Here is a 21,475-nt window from a genome sequence, read left to right on the forward strand (position 1 = left end):
CGTTCATGTCAATAACGAAGATTAAGAAATGACCATATATACTACGCATTGATAAAGCAGAATACAAAGTCCAGTGAATAATACATTCTGTCAGGGCGTTTAATAAAAAGCAAACAAACTGACAGAAATAAATTAAAAATTTAATGACCCCTGTAGTTCCGCCCCCGACATCCCTGCCCTACACGCCTTTCTTCTCCTTATCAGCATACCACTGATGTCAGGTAGAAACAATTTCCATTATTGATATCTTAATACAAAAGGAAATAATCATTAGTATTAGCCAGGTTCATATCAGTAGACTTTGGACAATTCTGGTGCTGGATATTTGTTAGATTCAATGTTTGGTGATATTTGTAGTTTTGGATAATTACTAAAATGATTTCGTTAAAATTTGGGATATGGTTATTGCTATTATACGTTCAGGTATTTTATTTTATCATATTTTGGATAGAAAGAAACACTTATAAACCATTCTCTTGTGGAGAGTTATCTCATTGGCAATCATACCATATCTTCTTTTTTCATTTAATTTATTCGGCAATGGTATCGCACAATTACCAGATGAGAGACCTTTTACGTGAAAAAATAGCCAAAATATAAGAGAAAATAAAAAAGAAATAAGAAAAAAAAGAGCATACAAACGACCGAAGAATTAGTAAACAATCTAGCAACATGATCTGGTATATACATGATAAATGTATTGGTTAGATTTCATTCGTCCTCCTGAATTGGGTGTGCACAGATGTACTGTGGTCAACATCTTGCGAGCGCCCCCGATTCTACGAGTCTTCTTCAACTTGTAGTGTTTTCTTAACTTTTGCTCGATTAGTGAATCGTGAGGAGCCTTGCCTTTGAAATGAAAAAAAAAAAAAAAATACAACAACATTAACAGCGCTTTTGATTTTGTCGAAACCATATATCTTAAAATTATTTGATTCTCCCTTTTCATTGTGAAGCTTTTCTCTCCATTTTAAATCCCTTGTTTAATCATGCTTTCTTCTTTTTTGAATGCAGATAAAAGACACATACTGTAAAGGAAAAATAAGTTTGAAGTTATTAGAATATACTAATCCTACAGGAACTGATGCTAAAGGAGACTGTTGTGATTCACCTGTAAATACTCCTGGTTGTACTATAGGAACATGTGATCATTGGTTTAGGATATGTTTATTAGACAATATATCTAAGTAAGTATTTTTTTAAAACAAGAAACAACAACATAGCAATCAAAAGTGTTTTGAAAAAAGCGGCGGGTTTTATCTGTTGTGAAGAGGAGCTTGCAATGTCAAGCATGAATGTCCAGCAATAACTATCTCCTTTTTTTCCAGTTTTTCTGATGGAAAGTAGTCACAATTGAGGAAAATATGCATTGATCTAAAAATAAGTAAATAAAGTTAAAACAAACTGAATACGTGACCGCAATTATCTTATTTGTCTCTGACCACAACAATAACCGTTCTTTTTCTGAGTGACGAGACGATTACCAAGTTATGTGAGGTGTAACTTCAAGTAGTTCTATTATCATACTGTATGAAGATAGATCTTTACGTCTGAAACTATTATAAAATAACTTATAGTAGTCTCAGTTTATTGCTATAAATTCAACAACACATCGTGCTTTTCTGTGGAGCTGGCATGTCAGTAACTGCTAGTCATATGAGTCTGTTGTTATTTATGTATTATTGTCATTTTGTTTATTTTCCTTTGTTACCTCTTCTGACATCGGACTCGGACTTCTATTGAACTGAATTTTACTGTGCGTATTGTTATGCTTTTACTTTTCTACATTGGCTAGAGGTATAGGGGGAGGGTTGAGATCTCAAAAAATATGTTTAACCCAGCCGCATTTTTGTGCCTGTCCCAAGTCAGGAGCCTCTGGCCTTTGTCTAGTAGTCTTAGTTTCTTGTGTATAATTCGGAGTTTAGTATGACGTCCATTATCACTGAACTAGTATAGATATGTGTTAAGGGGCCAGCTGAATGACGCCTCCGGGTGCGGGAGTTTCTCGCTGCATTGAAGACCTATTGTGACCTTCTGCTGTTGTCTAATCTATGGTCGGGTTGTTGTCTCTTCGAAGTATTCCCCATTTCCATTCTCAATTTTATTTCTGTAACTTTTAACGACGTTTGTGGTTTCTATCTTAAAATTAATGCCAGTGGCCGATTTAAAAGTAAAAAATAAGAAGACCTGATTATTTGCCCGAGATAACTCTGACGACTCGCTCTCAGTAACTGAGAAAATTCGTTATTCTGTATTCAAAAGAATTTATTTCTTATAAACATTACTTTGGTCGTCTGTGATACCTTTAAGGTAAACGAAGGGATATGCCTAAGCCAGTTATAAACGATAGAAATTGTTAACGATTTGCAAAAATGACGTTTCTATCATGCTGTTTTCAAAAATATAACAAGAAGTAAGGGTCACGAAGAAGTTTATATCAAGCAACAGAGTGTGCAAAACTGACACATTTTGTTAGATTATACATTACAATACTGCCTCATATTTTTGGTGAAGTGTTTTATTTTCTGATGATAGTTCAGTTCAGTTCAGTTTCTTGTATATTCCTCCATTAAATGTGGAGCACTACCCAAAGGGTATAGTTTGAGCAACTATTTACACCTTAAACCATAGGGAAACAATTTATTATATACAGATGACTGAATTTGGTTATAATGATCACTAAATAATAGATATCATAATTAATTCATAGGATTGTCATCATAAAGTTTTTAAAAAATATATAATGATTTATATGTGCTAGGGTGTAGGAAAATGTTAAAAAAACAACTGCATATACATGTATTTACAAGAATTAAAATGGTCAAAAGTTTAAAATTACTTATAATCATAGCTGAGGGTGCTATACATATATCAGGAATAATAATGAAAATTTCCTGTAAGACTTATGTAAAGTTGTTGGGGTTTGGACATAAAATTAAGGTATAATATATACAAAAATTTTCTTTACAGTTTCATTTCTATATGGAGATCTTGTCATTACTCTTTTTAAATTATAACTGATATCTTACAATTTTAAAGGGAAGATTTATTTTTAAAAACTTATAAGCCGTAAAATAGTTGGATGGTATACTATTTGTAAGTAACAATTTTAAGAAGTTTACTTATACTGTACTTGTGATCAGGTTTTTTATCCTTTTTGTGCGCAGCAAGTGCATCTCATAACACATATTTCTAGCCAGAGTTTCAATGTTTTCATACACAGTTGGGTAACAGTTTATGTCCTTGCTAGTACAGTCTATTATGAGCTGCAGTAAATTCCCTTGTTGTTTGATCTTCTTGTATGTTGACGTATCAATTTCATCCATTGTCTGTTCGATTTTTGAGCAGTATTTAGATCTTATTTGCTCTAGTTCTTTGCAGTGTAGAATAAAATGTTCTAGATCTTCATTTTCCTGTTCGCAAATTGTACACAAAGGGTTAACTTTTGGATCGAACTTAGCTCTTTTGGCTTGGAATATGTACGTTTGAGTACTTATTCTTGCTTTTATTTCTCCTGCCTTTACATCTTTACTATTGTTTTTTACACTTTTCCATATATTGTGAGCTTCATTTAATGGATTGTTCTGTATCTCTATGTATTTAAGTGATGTTTTTTCCATTTTTTCATTATGACATTCATTTTTCCAGTATTCCTTGATCTTTATTCCTACTAGTCTTTTCCATTCCATTTTATTCAGTGGATTTTCTATGTAGTAGCTACTGGATTTCAAATTGTATTTTGATAGAGTTTTTTCTACTCTGTTGATAAAGTCTTTTCCTCTTTGGTCTGAGAATACTATTTGTCGGCGCAGAATTTCACATTCTATGGTTCCTGGATTTCGAACAATATTCATGAAGAAGGTAAGTACATTTTTGTCTAATGTGATGGCAATAGGTTCTGCTCCTACCAGGGTATATACAGCCATATTTGCTGTATTATTTGGAAGTCCTTGAATTTGTCGGAGGATTTTTCTCTCTGCCAGTTCTAGCATATCCTTTTCTTTTGCAAGTAAGTTCATCACCTCAAGTCCGTATATGCTTCTTGGTACTGCATATGTTCTCCATAGCTTGTATGCAACCATGGGTGAGAATCCCCTTCTGACATGTAACCCAGCTCCAAGAAGGCTGTATATTGTTGCCCTTCCGGTTCTTATTCTTTCTGAGATATTTGCACGGTTTTGCTCGTTTCTTTTGATACCTAGATGTTTGGTTTCATTGGTTATATTGATGTCATTGTCTTCAAATTTCAACGTTGATATGTTTGAGCCTTTTGCATTGTATAGAACCGCTTCAGATTTAGTTGGATTGATTTTGACTAGATCTCTGCTCGTATGGTGTTGTACGATGTCTAATATTCCTTGTGCATCTGCAGTACTATTTGCCAGGACAGCAATGTCATCGGCACATGTTGGTGCAGGGACTTGTATATCACCAATACATGCTCCAAGTCCACTTTTTAATATGCTATCAAGTATGACGTTGTTGTAGCATTTATATAGCGTTGTAGATAGTTTTGCACCTTGTTGAATTCCTTGTAGAACCATGACATCTTCTGTACATTGCCCTTCCCATTTAACCTTGATGCTCATTCCTTTATACAAGTTTCTCAGTAATATCCAAAGTTTTCCTTTTATTCCATAATGGTACAGTTTGTTGAATAGTATTTCATGGTTTAGCTTGTCAAATGCCTTTTCTGCGTCAAGAGTTACTAAGATCAGCAGTATCTTTAATTTCTTACTTTCTTCGATTGCTTCTGATGTGAGGAATGCTGCACATAGTGATGATACTCCTTCTGTAAAGCCTCTTTGCAGGGAGTTTTGTATGTTGTTAAATACAGAGTCAACTCTATCCTTCAATATACTTTGTAATATTTTTGCAAAGGTTTTAGTTACAGTTATTCCTCTATAGCTAGATGGTAATGTTTTGTCTTTTTCTTTCTTTAAGATTGGTGTTAGAATCCCTGTCTTTAGGAAGATTGGTACATCCAAATAGGTTAAGATTAAATTTAGCAAATGTACTATAAAGGGAGTTAACTCTTCCATCCCATGTTTGTAGTGTTCTGCCGAAATTCCATCTTCATCGGGTGCTTTTCCTGCTTTAAGTTTTTCTATAGCTTTATTTACTTCCTTTACATTAACAAGATCTATGCCTTGACCTTTTTCCCTTTCTATGGATTCTATTATATTGTTTTGTATCTCTACTAGCTCTAGTTTTTCAGTGTCAAAATTTTCCTCTATTGTTGGAGTAGCTAGTTGTTGGAAATGTTCTTGCCAGATGTTCATTATGCTTGGTCCATCTTCTGCAGTCTTTTCGTTTAGTTTCAGTATCTTGGTATTAATAAGTGGTGTTTTTCTTTGCATGTTGATAAGCTTGTAAAAAAGTTTTGTATCTGAGTTTGAAGCTTTCATAATTTTTCCCGCTGTTGATTCTCTCTGCGAGGCATAAGCTTGTCTTTGTGCTTTTCGAAGTATTCTCTTTGCAGCTGTCATTTTGATTTTGAGCTCATTACTTCTTTCTTGAGGTGCTCCATGTTGCCTCCAAACTTTAAATGCATTTTTTGATTGCTTTGATGCCTTATCTATTTGTTCATTCCATATCGCCTTTCCCTTTGATTTGATTTTGATTTTTCTTCTATACTTTGGGATTGCTGCTTCTCCGGCTTTATGTAGCAGTTTTTCTAGATTTTTTATATCTTTCTCAATAATTCCTTTTGATTTTTGCATGAGTTTTGGTAGTTCTTTATTGATGACTTCCTTATAAATTTGATGGTCGCAGTCAGTCCATTTAGGTTTTGCTATGATAGTTGTTGCTTTTTCCCTGACTTTTTTCAGTTGGCTGTTCAGTGTCAAGATAACAGGTACATGGTCCGAGGTATTCTCTGGGTCATTATCAAGGACATCAATTTGTCTGATTTTGTTAATAATTTCTGAGTTACTTTTGAAGAGGAAGTAATCAATTTGTCCTTTCGACATACCATTCTGGTGATAAAATGTCTCTTTTACTGGGCATTTCTCAGTATTTCCTATACATTTTTCCTTGCAGAAAGTCTTTAGGATTTTATCATGAGGTGTCGAGCTTCTATCCAGGGACCCGTTCATGTCTCCACATACTATAATTTCGTGTGTGTCTTTATATTTCTCTATCATTTCATCAATTTGAGCCAATGTGTCTTTGTATTCGATGTCTGCATTTTTGCTATCTGATGGCATATATACATTTATAAGACATATTGGTTTGTCTCCTTGTTGAATATGTATGGCTTGTATTCTATTTCCACCGTCTATCAGTTCCTTTATATTTTCATTAATTTCTTTTTTCCAGATTATGGCTACTCCACCATATCCCCTTTTCATTGATATGTTGAAATCAGGATCATCATTATCATCAACACTTTTAGCTATGTATCCGCTATTTTCAGAAATTTCAGCTATGATTTTCTTTTCCGCATTGAAAAGCCAGTGTTCTTGAATGCATAGCACATGTACATCCCTTAACAAGTTTTTGATATAGAGGGCATTTGATTTCACATTTTGTACATTGAGTGTACCTATAATGATATCCTCCCTTTTATCTTGTTTGATCGGCCACTGCCTAAAAAATGGTTTGGTTTCTTTCTATTCCCATCTTCTTTTGCTTCTAGATTGTCCGCCTGAACTAGTCCCTTTAGATGCTTAGGACCACCAACATTGGCCCCCCTTTGAGAGGGGAACTTCTGATGGCAGTCCGCTTCCAGCGGGGCGTCCCCACTAGAAGCCGTTGTTATAAGACCAGTTCTGGGCATGACATCTACTTGATGGCTTACTTCTGTATGTGCTTTGGCTTCATTATTTTTGGCGGCAGCTGAATTTGTCAGATTGATGGTCATTCTAGCTTCTTTTGTTGGTTCTTTGTCTATTTGGTTAGTATTATCATCCTGGTTTGTTAGTTGTTGCAATTGATTTTGTCTTTCAAGTTCTTCTGCATGACTTTGTTTAGCTATTACTGGCATGCTTGTTCTTTGGTCATAAACTCTTTTATTGATGTTTCTTTGACTTTGTTCCTTTCTGTTTGTCTGTTGCTGACTATATCCTTGGTGTTGATCTATATTTTGTGGTATAGGTTGTGGAGTCATCCTATATTGCTGTCTGTATAAATGTGCATTTTGTATCATGTTAGTGTTGATACTGCCAGTTGGTACATGTATACTTCTATAGCCAGGATAATGGTGGCTACTTTGGCTATTTACAGGTATAGCCTGTATTCTGTTATTATAGTACATTGGCGCTTGAATATGGCCAGGATTTATTCTGCTCTGCTCTGTTGGTATTTGGCTATAGTGTGGAGGTGCCATAGGTGTCATGAATAGTGGATTGGCTTGGTTAGGAATCCTGGATTGCTGATTTATAAGCTGTGCACCAGAGTGCTGATCACTCATTTGATGTTGGTTTGAGTTCCTAGTATTGTCAATATTCTGATTATAAGGATAATATTCATGACTTCCTGTTCTTTGCCACATTCCTACTTCTTTCTGTAATTCCATTATTTGCAGTTTGTTTCTTAATTCGTTCATCTCCATTTGATGTTTTATTCTTAGGTCTCTATTTTCCATTTCTAACCTGAAGTTGTTCAGCATCATATCGACTTTGTTTATAGTCTGTTCCTGCAAGTTGTTGCTACAGTCACACTTTGGCTGGTAGGTATTTAAGTTACTTTTGTCAATAGTGCTTTCTTCTGATTGCATCCTAAGTAGATTGATTGTGTTTCTATAGTCTCTATTGGTATCTTCCATTATGACTAGTCTTGCTCTGCATTGTGCTAATTGATCTTCAAGCTGTTGGGTAGTTTCATTTACATTTTTGCACTTATATTGCCTTTTCGGTTTTGCCTTGATGTTTTTTGTCTCATCTACATTTTCTATTTGTTCATTCCTGCTGTGCTGAACCATTTGGTTTTGCTGTTTGTATGAAGCCGTTTTGTTCATTTCTACCATGTCTGGTACTTCTGTGTTAGAATTTCTTGTTTCTTCCTTCGTGATCTGCGTTCTAGTTGGACTGTTTTTAGATGTATATTCTGGCATATTTTTAACTATATGGCCTATTTCGCTATAGTCCTCTGTCACGCTTTGTTCATCTAGAAGTAACTTTGGTATTGTTTCTTCTGTATCTATAATTGAGTTATTGCTTCTTGTTGATATATTTACCACGTCCATGTCCATGATAGAGCAACTCCTACATGAATATTGTTCTTCTTCAGTTTGGCTTATTCTTGCAGGATCAATGTTTTCACATGCATAGTGAAACAGTTGACTGCATGCAATACAATCTATGGATGTTTCTGGTTGTGCTGTCTGATTGCATATGGCACAGTAGTTATGTATAGTAGACATGTTGACTGTACTTGTGTCCTGACTGGGTGTTGTTTCATCTTCTGACCATTCAATGGCTCTATTCCAGTTACTTAATAATTCTGTGTCTGTATTTTGTATGCATTCTGTCCCTTTGGATACTTGTATTCTATTTATGTGGTTGATTTTAGGTTGATTATTTGTTGTGAATGATTCATTCACTGTTCCTCTTATTTCTATATCAACTTCATTTCTCTTGATTATGTTTATCTGTTCCTCTATCTGTTTGTTGTAAATCTTATAGTTCCCTCTTGATTTCATTCTTTCTTTTATATCTTCAATGTGTGTCAAGAAGAGTTCCATACCTTGGCCATTAACCTCTACCTTTGATGTAGTATGGAATAGATTGATGCGATAGAGTTGTCTGTTATTACTTCTATTTCTGACCGAATGTGAAGTTCTGATGCATAGCCCTTGATTATCATGCTGGTGTTTGGGCAAGAGCTTGTATGTAGAGTGTTGTTCGAAGTATATGTCTATTTCCCCCTTTAAGACTTCATAAGCAGCTGCTGATAGCTCTAGGATGTAGTTTTGATGTTTCTGCTCAATTTTTATGTCCATTGCTCTATTACATGCTTCTAGTTTTTTGTCCAGGGCCCTGGTTTTATTGATACTAAAGTTTTCATATTTAGCTGGTGTATAGGGCTGAGGCTTGCTCTTGGTTCTTGCTGATGTTCTAGTCTGGATACTCATTTTTCACTTTATATATATTGTTGTTTTCTTTTAACAAAGAAGTTCTATGTAAGTTAATGTGCAATCAGCGGGGCGTCCCCACTGAAAGCTAGCTTAGATTAGAATTTTCCAGTTAACTTTTATATCTTCCGATATCCGGGTTTAATGAGTATGTAGATATATATCTCTATATTTGCAGGTTATACAATATAGACTGGTGTTATATAAAAGCTGCTTATATTTCTATATATGAATGTTATTGTATATGGAATGGATAAATATGGTTTGATATGAAGTTTATATATGTATAGTGTTCTATTCTACTCTATCTATAACATTGATGGAGAATTTTGGTTGCTATTCTTCTCATCCAGAGCTTTGCTAGTAATGAATTTGGATGTACGCCGTCAGTTCTGTATAGATTAAAGTTGTAGTATTCGTCAGTACCGCCTTTTCTTTTAGATGTTTTTCGAATGTCAAGATCAAATTTAGGTGATTTTTCTGTAGATTGATTTATTTCTTGGATGAAGGTATTTAAGAGATATAACTGGTTTTGAAGTGTTTGGTCGTCGTCACTGAAAATGTCCGGGTTTTTGTGGCCTTGAGATCTGTTCCAACGCTGAATAGAGTATGGCGGAATTTCTAAGAAGATGATTTTTGAATTTGGTTTTATTTTGGTGATGAGTTCCTTAAGTTCGATGAATTTTCTTCTTAGATATCTGACGTTTGAATCGTTTTGGTTCACAAGAGAGATGTATCTGGTAGTTCTGTTAAGTTCGGTTAAATTACAAGTTCCTAGCCAAATATAAAAAGTGATGTTTTTGTGTTGATGGCAGATTGATGGTAATTCTTTTTCAGCCCAATCAATAGCTTGCTGTACTTTTTGTCCTTTTTTTGTGATGAATTTGATGTTTAGGAAATCTTCAGTTGTTATAGCTCTTTTTATGTAGTTTCCTTTACTATCCGATATAATAATGGGTTGGCTTTGGGCTGTTTTATCCTGAATATCTCTCTTATTTACTCTGAAGTATCTGCTTGACTTTATAATTTTATTCTCAGACATGTATCAAACTTTTGAGGAACAGAATACTAGGTTTTCTATCAGCTCAAAACAGGATATTAGTTGAAACACAAGTACAGTGTGTTTAAGAAAAAATTTAATTTTAACTATTTTAAGTATTTATCTATGCAGTACAAAAAATTTAAAGATAAAAGGGGGAGGGGTCTTAAACAAAAGACTTTATTGGCGAAATTTAAGGTAGAAAATGGAAAGCAAAAATTTATTTAAATAATCGAAATGATTATCCAAAAGTATGAACAATTTATTTAGAAAATAAAAGGAGGAGGGGTCAAAGTTGTCGAATATGGAATGGAAAAGTTTATTTAAATAATCAAGATGATTGTACAAAAGTATGAATTTATTTAATCTATTTATTTATAAGTCACGGAAAAACTTTGACTTACTGTATGAAAAAATAAAATTTATTTCTCAAAATTCAGAATTCAAAAATGGCGCTGAAAATTTTGATGGCCGTCCAGCAAGGCCAGCAAATTATATTAGTTCAAAAACACCGTGCAATATACAAAAATGCCTGAAATAATTATCTAAACAAGGTATAGTGACCTATAAGATTTAAATGTGAGGAAACAAGTGCAAATAAAGACTTATAAACTCTCCGTATTTGGATCTGTGATCTGTGCAAAAACTTCGTGCTGCTATACAACGTCCATTCATCACCTCGACCTGTCAACTATCGATCAACTATTGATAAAAACTTACCCAATATTATTCAGCGTTTCCCCCGAAATTTGCTGCTATATATTTTAACATCCATATTATGTTATGTTCTATATTTCAACCGAATAAATTCTTTAAAAAATACTAGATGTATACTGTCAGAATATTTGCAGACAATTGTACGTAAATCTACGTGATGAATACTTTAAAAATACAAATTAGCGTAGTTTTCGTAAACATTTCATATTTGTTCCAGCATCGTTTTATTTAGACAAACATTTCCCGCCAAATGTCATCATAAAAAAAGAAAAAATCGTAGCAGCTGATATTTGTTGTCATTATAAAATGCGTAAAGAATGAATTATAAATAACGTATCATTTATTCATCCAGGACCATAGACGAGGTTGATAAATACATGTTGTGATCAAAATCAAGAATTAAAAACATCGCAACTTCCAAGCAAGAACGGAAGCTCATAAACTCGAATTCTATATAGTCAATTGAGCACCTGGCAAATTTGGCACCAAATGTAGTTATTTTGACATCCATGTTAATTGTTATAATTAAATTGTTCTGCAAGAAAACTATTGCTGTACGTTTCGTCAATAGGAATTGAAAAATATGGCCCTACCACTGACCACAGTCTACTATGAGTAATGAAAAACAAGGATTTGTATAGAAAAATAACATCAAAAACTACCAGAAAAAAGTGTAAACATCAAGCTATTTATTGTTTAAAATGGGAAGCAGGACAAATCACCCCAATGGCATATCGGCCCACTTTTTCACGAACTCGCCCACAACCACTTTTTTCTATCCTTTGGAAGAAGTGCCTGTGGTTAAATCCCTTAAATATTACTCCTGCAAACGTATATGTCCCCCATGTACGTAATATGGTGGAGGACTAGGGCCCCATGTACATTGTCCCTTATATATATATATATGTCTCTGGTTATTTGCATAACAAATGAAAAGAAATCTGTTAATTGTATCATAATGCAAATGAAAAAGAAACAAAAAGAAAAGAAATGCAAAAGATGTTTATCTAGGGTTTTCATAGGTATTGATTTTATATATAAGTGGCAGGAACGTATACAAGGGGAAAGCATATTTTTCCATAAGTGGGGCGAGTTGGCATTACTAAATTCATCATGGGTTATCTATTTGTCATGAGTGGGGCGAGTTGGCAGACTTTATTTCAGCAGGATTTTAACTCTTTTCTTAAGTGGGGCAAGTTATCCAACCTATTTTCAATTTGATTTTTTCTCATTTTATAAGTTGAGCGAGTTGGTAAATAAGAGTAGGTCTATTTCTTAGAAAGTGGGACGAGTTGGCTAAAAAGTTGGGCGATTTGCCTGTGGGGCGATTTGTCATGGATTCTTAAATTGAATACCACTTTTTTTTAAATTAAGAAATAATTGATGCAAGCTATACTTTATTGGTTGTTTTAACATGGGTAGGTATTATATTCGTGAATTTTTGCCTGAGCGATAGTGAGGGCTAAAATAACATGAATATAATGCCTACCCATGTTAAAACAACCAATAAAGTATAGCTTGCATCAATTATTCCGATACTGATTAGGACAATTAAGGTCATTTTTATGTCCGATGTGTATAAGGGTAAAGCGATTGTATAGGCTCTTCCATGAACTTCCCTTTTTTGTTTGTAAAGAAGCAAACAGCTGACACTGATTTTTCAGAGGGAGGAGTTTTGGAACAGCCAGCATGAATGGTTGTCATATCTAGGTCAAATATGTCAATTTCGGAATGCAACACATTACAGCCATAATAAATGAATTAGTAACAACATGTGCATCATTTAAGAGTTTGGAAGAGTTTTAAGTTTATAAAATATATTAAATGCATGCTAATTTGATAAAATTCATTATTTTGCTGTAGTCAATATACATGTGCAGAAAAAAATTTATTGGATTTAGAGCATGGGTTTATTCATAAAGCGAAAGAAGCACGTCATATAAGAATTATACGCAATCAAACTAAATGAATAAAATATCAAGAATACTTCAACCTATTTTATTAAAAAAATATATTTAGAAAACAAAAAACCTGTTCTCCCCCTAAAATAAACAAAAGGTATAACTATGTTAATTGGACATGCTTTGATACTATATATGCCCTTGAATTTTTACTAGATAACATTTTTGTTCGCTTTGGGGATTCCGTATATCGTCAGATTATCGGAATTCCAATGGGGACTAACTGTGCACCACTTATTGCGGACCTGTTTTTGTATTGTTATGAGTTACAATTTATGACAAAAATAAGCAAAGACCCATCGAAACAACATCTGATAAACAAATTTAATAATACTTTTAGATATTTGGATGATATTTTGGCTCTCAATAATGTATATTAATGAAATTTATCCTGTTGAACTTACTTTAAATAAAGCTAATACTAACAATAACCACTGCCCTTTTCTCGATCTTGATATCTATATCACTAATGGAAAGCTGAATACTAAAATTTATGATAAAAGGGATGATTTTTCATTTCCTATCGTTAATTATCCGTTTTTAGATGGTGACGTTCCCTTGTCACCATCTTACGGTGTTTATATATCTCAACTTGTACGATTCGCTCGTGTATGTAACAATGTTTTAGATTTTAACGAGAGAAATTTATGTATTACTGAAAAATTATTACACCAGGGTTTTCGATATCACAAACTAGTCAAAACATTTACTAAATTTTATCATCGGTATAAAGACATCATTCGTAAATATAGCTCAACATGCAGACTTCTAATACGTTCAGGTATTTCACATCCAATTTTTTATGGTAATATTCTTTATAAAGCACAAAGGTGTCAGTATTCACCTCAGAAACTTACAAAACCTTTGAATAGACTTATTAAGAAGGGATATAATTACGATACTGTTGTCAAGTCATTAAAGATTGCATATTTTGGCGTTAATATTGAGTCACTGATAAGGTCTTTGCATCGGAACTAAACACATTTATTCTAAAAACAGTTGTTGGCATGACACGGGTTATGTTCTTCTCATATATGTTATGATAGTATGATACTAAACCCCTAACGGGAAGGATTGTGCCTGATGTTCATATGATGAAATCATAATCTCTCAGTCAGTTTAGTTGAAGTCTGGAGCTGGCATGTCAGTTAACTGCTAGTAGTCTGTTGTTATTTATGTATTATTGTCATTTTGTTTATTTTCTTTGGTTACATCTTCTGACATCAGACTCGGATTTCTCTTGAACTGAATTTTAATGTGCGTATTGTTATGCGTTTACTTTACTACATTGGTTAGAGGTATAGGGGGAGGGTTGAGATCTCACAAACATGTTTAACCCCGCCGCATTTTTGCGCCTGTCCCAAGTCAGGAGCCTCTGGCCTTTGTTAGTCTTGTATTATTTTAATTTTAGTTTCTTGTGTACAATTTGGAAATTAGTATGGCGTTCATTATCACTGGACTAGTATATATTTGTTTAGGGGCCAGCTGAAGGACGCCTCCAGGTGCGGGAATTTCTCGCTACATTGAAGACCTGTTGGTGACCCTCTGCTGTTGTTTTTTATTTGGGCGGGTTGTTGTCTCTTTGACACATTCCCCATTTCCATTCTCAATTTTAAGAACAAGTATTAAACAATATTTAGTGCCAAATTGACTAACCAAATGCTCAAATGACTTTAGATAGATACTGATTTGACTGGATGCCTATTTGACTAAGTGCAGACTTTTAATTAGGCCATTAGTTTTCTTGTTTGAACTGTTTTACATTTGTCATTTTGGGGTCTTTCATATAGTTGACTTATATGTCTTATGGAATTTGCTGAAGACTGTACAATGACCTTTAGTTGTTAGTTTCTGTGTCATTTGGTCTCTTGTCAAGAGTTGTCCCATTTGCAAACAAACCACATCTTTCTTCTAGAAGTGTCAAATTGACCAGGTGACGATAGCACTCTTACCCATTCAATATTGCAATGAGATAAGTTTGATATACATGTATTATAGTTCTAAACTATGCCCAGAAAAATTGGGAGTCTGCATTTACAAAATGTATATAATAGCTTTTTATTTATGATGTACATATTGTATTATTTTTTTATATTTCAGTTCAAATACCAGTAATTGTTTACAGTCTACTGAAGTTACAACTTCAGATAAAAATGTTGTCAAGTTTGACCAGAATCAACAAAATGTTCAGTTTGTGTTTGACACTTGGAAGGTAGGACGTTTTTAATATTCTTTAAAAAAGTTAAGTTGTCTGAAGACTGCAAATGATTTTGCACATCTGCACAATTTGAAAATATGAAACATCTTTACATGCATGCCTTTTACAATACAGTGGACATTACAAGATCACATTGCAAATGATGTTTCATGACATCAATTATTTGTGCCCCACCAAGGGGCATTAGGTTTTTATACGACCGGTGCATGCATTTGTTTGTCCGTCTGTCTATCTGTCCCACTTCAGGTTTAAGTTTTTGGTTACAGTTTTTTGGTCAAGGTAGTTTTTAATGAATTTCTAATTTTAATGCGAAACCAGAGTTTTGACCCCAACTTTACGGTCCACACATGTATACATGTAGCTGAAGACTTTGATCTATAATGGTTTACTGTAACAAATCTTGACTTGGATGGAGAGTTGTCTTATTGGCACTCAAAGCAGATCTTCTATATCTATATTAACCTACAACAGGATTTTTTAGGAAAAATAAACACGATGTTCTTGACAGTTCTTCCTGTGATGATCTTAATGTGTGTTCTTTTATCACTAAAAAATAATTGCACAACTATTTAAAATAGATTAATGTATTTTTTTCTTTAAATAGTTTTTATTGCCTAAAACTTTTGGATAAAAAAGACTTTTTACAAGTCTTTGGATATATTCAAAATTTGTCTCTCTTTAATGGTCTTGACAATTTAAAATTATGTGTTCATTTTTGGTTGTTGAAAAGAGTTATAGTCTGAATGGATATATCAGTATAAAATTGAATAAACAAAAATATATATTAAAACTTTGAAAATTATCTATTAGTTTTAACAATAGACGTCAAATGAATATTGACAAATGTTTTTGATATGGTGATATCATCATGTATCATGGGTATTTGTAACATTTATAATAATGATATGACAAAATATAGAAACACTCCTCACAAAGTACTAAGGACCAGGAAAATCCTAAGAATTTGTCAAGTTCTGACAGTAATTGATTCTTTGAACTTTTATTAAGAAAGAAAGATTAGAATTTCAAAACTTAAGTAAACACTGCATGAACCATTTAAACCACACCTAAATCAATTTTGATTTTTTTCTTATTGAAAGATTTCTTATCAATTCCTTTTAAATCCAAGTCCTGCATTTTGTTGGACAGTAGTTTAATGTAATATTCCTAATAGTTTGACATCATAAATTCTTTGGTAACGTAAGAATAACAGATCGTCACGAGTGGAATACATTATCTTAGTTATCTTTATAGGTTCTTTGTAGGAGGTAATATCCTTGTATTGTTTCTATATTGACAAAAGTTCATTTTATTTTTTTCATTCAATTGTATTTGTCATCAAAATTCCACCCTCATTCACAGTAGGACTAATTACTTACAGAAAAAATATACTTTTGAAACACAATAAAAAGTGTATTTGTCTTTCCCAACGTGAAGCTTTCTTTCTTGTTTTAAATGAATTCCTGTAAGGAAATTACGTTACAAAGTATTAATTCTCCTATTTACTTAGATGACTCAATGTTCATTTTAGTCTAAATTGCTTGCTCATGTCAGTTATAGATTTTCAAAAAAATATAACCATGAGGCACATTAAACAAACCTTCATTATTCATAAGACACAAAGTTATAGTATTATTAAGAACCAGTTACGAATCTAATAAAGTTTTATAACAGGTGTTTTCTAATGCATGTTATGAAAGCTTTTACATGTGTTTAGAATTTAATATATTCTAAGTACAAACATATTTTAGTATTGTATATGGTCCTTCAATGGTTTTGAAATAATAAAGCATAAAGTTAAGGAGGGTATTCTTTGAGGGTATTAGTTTAAAATATTTCAAAATTTGATTTTATGCCAAATTATTCAAAATATCGACTCAAGTCTTGTATTTTCTGAATTTTGAAGGTACATTTCAGTTTTCATTCGTGAATTAGATGAAAAATTAAACACCATGTATATAATAAGAGCTGTTCTGAGCATTAAGACAAACACTATCATACATGTACATTATTAAGTTAGTTCTTGCATGCTATACATCTGAATGAATCTCAAATATTTCAATGCTGTACAAAATACTCTAAAGAAAGGTTATTTTATGTTGTGTGTTTATATACATGATATAAAAAAGAAGATATGGTACGATTGCCAATGAGACAACTTTCTACAAGAGACCAAACGACACAGAAATAAACAACTTTAGGTCAATGAAAGGCCTTCAACAATGAACAAGGCCTGTACAACATAGTCAGCTATAATTGTAAAACAATTCAAATGAGAAAACTAGCGGCATGATTTTTATACAAAATAATAATTACATTAGATGTATGTTTCATTGTAACACTTTATTCTGACTGGCTAACTGCACATCACGTGTTATTCCGTAAGCAGTTACATTGCTCAATACAACTTTTCATTCATGATAACACGTGGTCCAACAATAAAGTGCACAGGTGAATTAAATAAAAAAATTTATAAATACGTGTTTACATGATCATAGCTAAAAAATGTAATTATAAGTATTGAATGCTTCTTTTTGTAACTTTATAGGGTTGTAAAAGCGTTGACCATGCGCACATTTTTAGAATGAAGCGCTTCCGCGCTTCATACAAAATGTACTTCGGTCAACGCTTTTACACCCCAATAAATTTACAAAAGAAGCATTCAATTCTTAAATGAATGAAAAAAACAATTATGTAACACATCAAAAAACATCAAACACTGAATTACAGGCTCCTGACTTGGGACAGGCACATACAAAATGTGGGAAGGTTAAACTAGTATGAAGTCACAAACTCTCCCCCTAACTTGGGACAGTGGTGTGACAGTATAACATAAAAAAAAAACTTTTATAAATATATGCATTTATTTTGATTTTATGGCTCCTAAGGAATTTGCGTTTATTTATTAGTAGTTTTAAAGAATTTCAACTTTAATACAGACATTGATAAAAAGACCAAATCATGGAAAACTAAACAGCTTAATCGCACCTTGTCCTTCATAACTTATCCCAAAATGTTTATTTGGAGATATATATGATAGAACAAGATGTCCATATATTAACATTAAAATGAACTGTCATTGAACCTAGCTTTATGATGTTCAAAAAGATGCATGTATTGATTTTTTACAGACTTGAGCCTAACACATGAATGAATTAATTATTTGTTTCTCTCTTATCTGACTTCAAGTTTGTTTTACATGGTTAATCAAATATACCAAAAAGTATTCAGTAAATAGCAATAAATTGAAAAGTTTGACGTCAGTTTATCTTGAAAACTGTATACATTTAAAATGCATATATATATTTACACAATGTGCATTGTCATTTTACAAAAATCTGACTAAAAGTTTTTATACCAGTACATTAAACTTTTTGAAGTAAATTGATTATTTTTCACAAAAAAATTGCATAAACCAGTAACACATGTTTCATTGTTTTAAAGAGAAATAAAGTCAGAGTTTATTTTGCCATACCTGACTTTTGGTAACTCTCTCCTTTATGTTACAAAAATATTTTAAAACAGAGATGTTCTTAAAAACATTTAAAAAAGATGCAAATTTCCTGCATTTTCTTTGTTGAGCCTGCTACTTTTGTCGCAGAAAGCGCGACAGAGGGATAGTGATCAGTCGGCGGCTTCGGCGGTGGCGTTGGCTAACTTCTTAAAAGCTTTATATTTTAGAAGGTTGAAGACCTGGATGCTTTATACTTTGTATATAGATGCCTCATGTAACGAAGATTCCGTCAGTCACATGTCTAATTTCCTTGACCTCATTTTCATGGTTCAGTGACTACTTAAAAAAAAAGTTAAGATTTTTTGTAATGTTAAATTCTCTCTTATTATAAGTAATAGGGTAACTATGCCTGTCAGACAGTTTTCACTTGACCTAGACCTCATTTCATGGATCAGTGAACAAGGTTAAGTTTTGGTGGTCAGGTCCATATCTCAGATACTATAAGCAATAGGTCTAGTATATTTGGTGTTTGGAAGGACTGTAAGGTGTACATGTACAACTGGCAGGTGTCATCTGACCTTGATCTCATTTTCATGGTTCAGTGGTTATAGTTAAATTTTCTTATACTGTATGCAATAGGTCTACTACATTTGGTGTATGAAATGATTGTAAGGTGTACATGTGCAGTTGGCAGGTGTCATTTGACCTTGACCTCATTTTCATGGTTCAGTGGTCAAAGTTGAAGGTTTTTAGTTTTGGTCTTTTTTTCTAATACTATATGCAATAGGTCAACTATATTTGGTGTATGGAAATATTTTATGATCTGTATGTCCGTCGCACAGGTTTTATTTGACCTTGACCTCATTTTCACAGTTCATTGCTCAGTGTTGAATTTTTGTGTTTTGGTCTGTTTTTCTAATACTTTATGCTATAGGTCAACTATATTTGTTGTATTGAAAAATTGTTAGCTGTACTTGCCTGACTGGCATGGTTCAACTGACCTTTATTTTATTTTGACTGGTCTTAGACCAATAATTTTTATAATGCCACTACCAGACCAATCACCTAGCAGTCAATTCTAATATGACGTTCTTCAAAAGCTTTGCGTACAAAGCCATGTTCTAATTTGAATAGAACATAGGCTGCATGTGATTGACGTCACAATTGAAATTGCAACGTCAGATGAATTTTGAACAACGCCAGAGATCAAAATGGACATTTTTGTTGGTGTTGCTCGCTAGGAAATTAATTAAAAACATTCTAAAAGTAAGTTTAAATGTTTCTGTTCTTTTTTATAGATAAACTGCTGATTTTTGTAAGACGTTTTTGTTCATCAAATGAAAATGGTGGCATTTCGAGCGTCTGCTATAGGTCCACTTCGAAATACAAAAGTTCAAAATATTCTTATTAGAATCAAAATAATTCTATCATGCCATGCTCTATGCTCATTTTAACATGGGTAGGCATTAATTTGTAAACATTTAATACCTCGCTAACGCTAGGTATTCAGATATTAACAAATTTAATGCCTACCCATGTTAAAATGAGCATAGAGCATGGCATGAAAGAATTATTTCTTAAACATAATCGTAAACCTATGCTATATTCTGCTCTTTGGTCCAGTTTTTGTCCTATCCAATATTCCCCACTTTTTGGATTTTTATTATCGTAGGTGGGGCATTGGCATTATGTTTTCTGGTCTGTGGGTCCGTCTGTCTGTTTGTTTTCGTTCGTCCGTCCGTTTGTCCTGCTTCAGGTTAAAGTTTTTGGTCAAGGAAGTTTTTGATGAAGTTGAAGTCCAATCAACTTGAAACTTAGTACACATGTTCCCTATGGTTTAATCTTTTTAATTTTAATGCCAAATTAGATTTTTTACCCAATTTTACGGTCCATTGAACATGGAAAATGATAGTGCGAGTGGGGCATCCGTGTACTTTTGACACTTTCTTGTTAGTTCCTGTCTTCTTTTTATTTCCAAAGAGTTGATCTGATAAGTTCCCAATGAATCACACGATAAAAAAAAGAAATTAAATATGCCTATGCTATAGTATGGTTATGTCTCAGATTGGAAGGCATAACAAAAAGGAACTTTTTTAGTGTAATGAACTCCTACAGTTTACAACCAAGATCCCTGAAAAATAACAGACAGATTACAAGCATGTTGAATTATTTTTTTTCAGGGAGAAGCACCTATCAAGATTGAGGTATTTGACTCCAATACAGATGATAAGCAGAATGTCTTAATTGATCAGTTCCTTAATATATACAATTCAACAAAGGCAGGGTTCAACCAAACCAGCATTACAGCAGTTAATCTCAATCTTATTGGTACAAGAAGTAAAAATCCTACAAGGTAACTGTAGACCTGTAAACTCATGTCTTTCCTTTGGAACCTAAGTGATTTAGGCTCTTGCCATGAGAAGCCTGTTGTTCAAACAGCATTCTCCCTTTTAATTATTTAACTATTGCTTGGCTAAAGTCTAAACTGGAATATACAGTCACATGTATATATGTCTTTGACACATTAGTCCGCAATCATCAGAAAAAGTACTTTACTTGAACAGATATATACAGTATTTAGCCGTGTATATAAAACCCCTTTTCAATCCTCAAAAATCGTTAAAAAAAATAGTTTTTGAAAAAAGAAAAAAAAAGACAGTTAATATAAAAAAAAAGATATTGGTTATTGTGACAGTTATTAAAAAGCTCCCAAGTAAAAGGGCATCTGTCATGTCTGTATATATGTTTTATTTTTCAGTTTGAGATTTTCCCTGTCTGTTTATTGTGATCCACAGTACTATGGAGGTGATTGTTCCATCAAATGTGTTCCTACAAATAAATGTGATGGCCATTATACTTGTGATCATCAGGGAAACAAGGTCTGTCTGACTGGATGGAGGGGAACAGACTGTACAGAACAGGTTCCAGGCAGTGATGTCGACTGCAGTGTATACACAAGTAAGTTGACCTTAAGTTTAATTTGACCTTGCTGTAAGGTGTTAGCTTTTAG

The 21,475-nt window shown here is 33.1% G+C and overlaps 1 protein-coding gene across 1 annotated transcript in view; it reads left to right on the forward strand.

The window, feature by feature from the left end:
* Positions 1 to 226: 226 nt before the first annotated feature.
* Positions 227 to 21,475, forward strand: part of LOC143061858 (uncharacterized) — a 74,177-nt gene continuing 52,928 nt past the window's right edge. Inside the window, exons 1-5 of the mRNA XM_076233781.1 lie at positions 227 to 423; positions 1,015 to 1,187; positions 14,894 to 15,005; positions 20,646 to 20,818; positions 21,224 to 21,423. Of these exons, the coding sequence (XP_076089896.1) occupies positions 376 to 423; positions 1,015 to 1,187; positions 14,894 to 15,005; positions 20,646 to 20,818; positions 21,224 to 21,423 (706 nt within the window). The 5' untranslated portion in view covers positions 227 to 375. The remainder of the gene's footprint in view (positions 424 to 1,014; positions 1,188 to 14,893; positions 15,006 to 20,645; positions 20,819 to 21,223; positions 21,424 to 21,475) is intronic.

The sequence above is a fragment of the Mytilus galloprovincialis genome, chromosome 1, assembly GCF_965363235.1.
Source record: "Mytilus galloprovincialis chromosome 1, xbMytGall1.hap1.1, whole genome shotgun sequence".
Taxonomy (NCBI): Eukaryota; Metazoa; Mollusca; class Bivalvia; order Mytilida; family Mytilidae; genus Mytilus; species Mytilus galloprovincialis.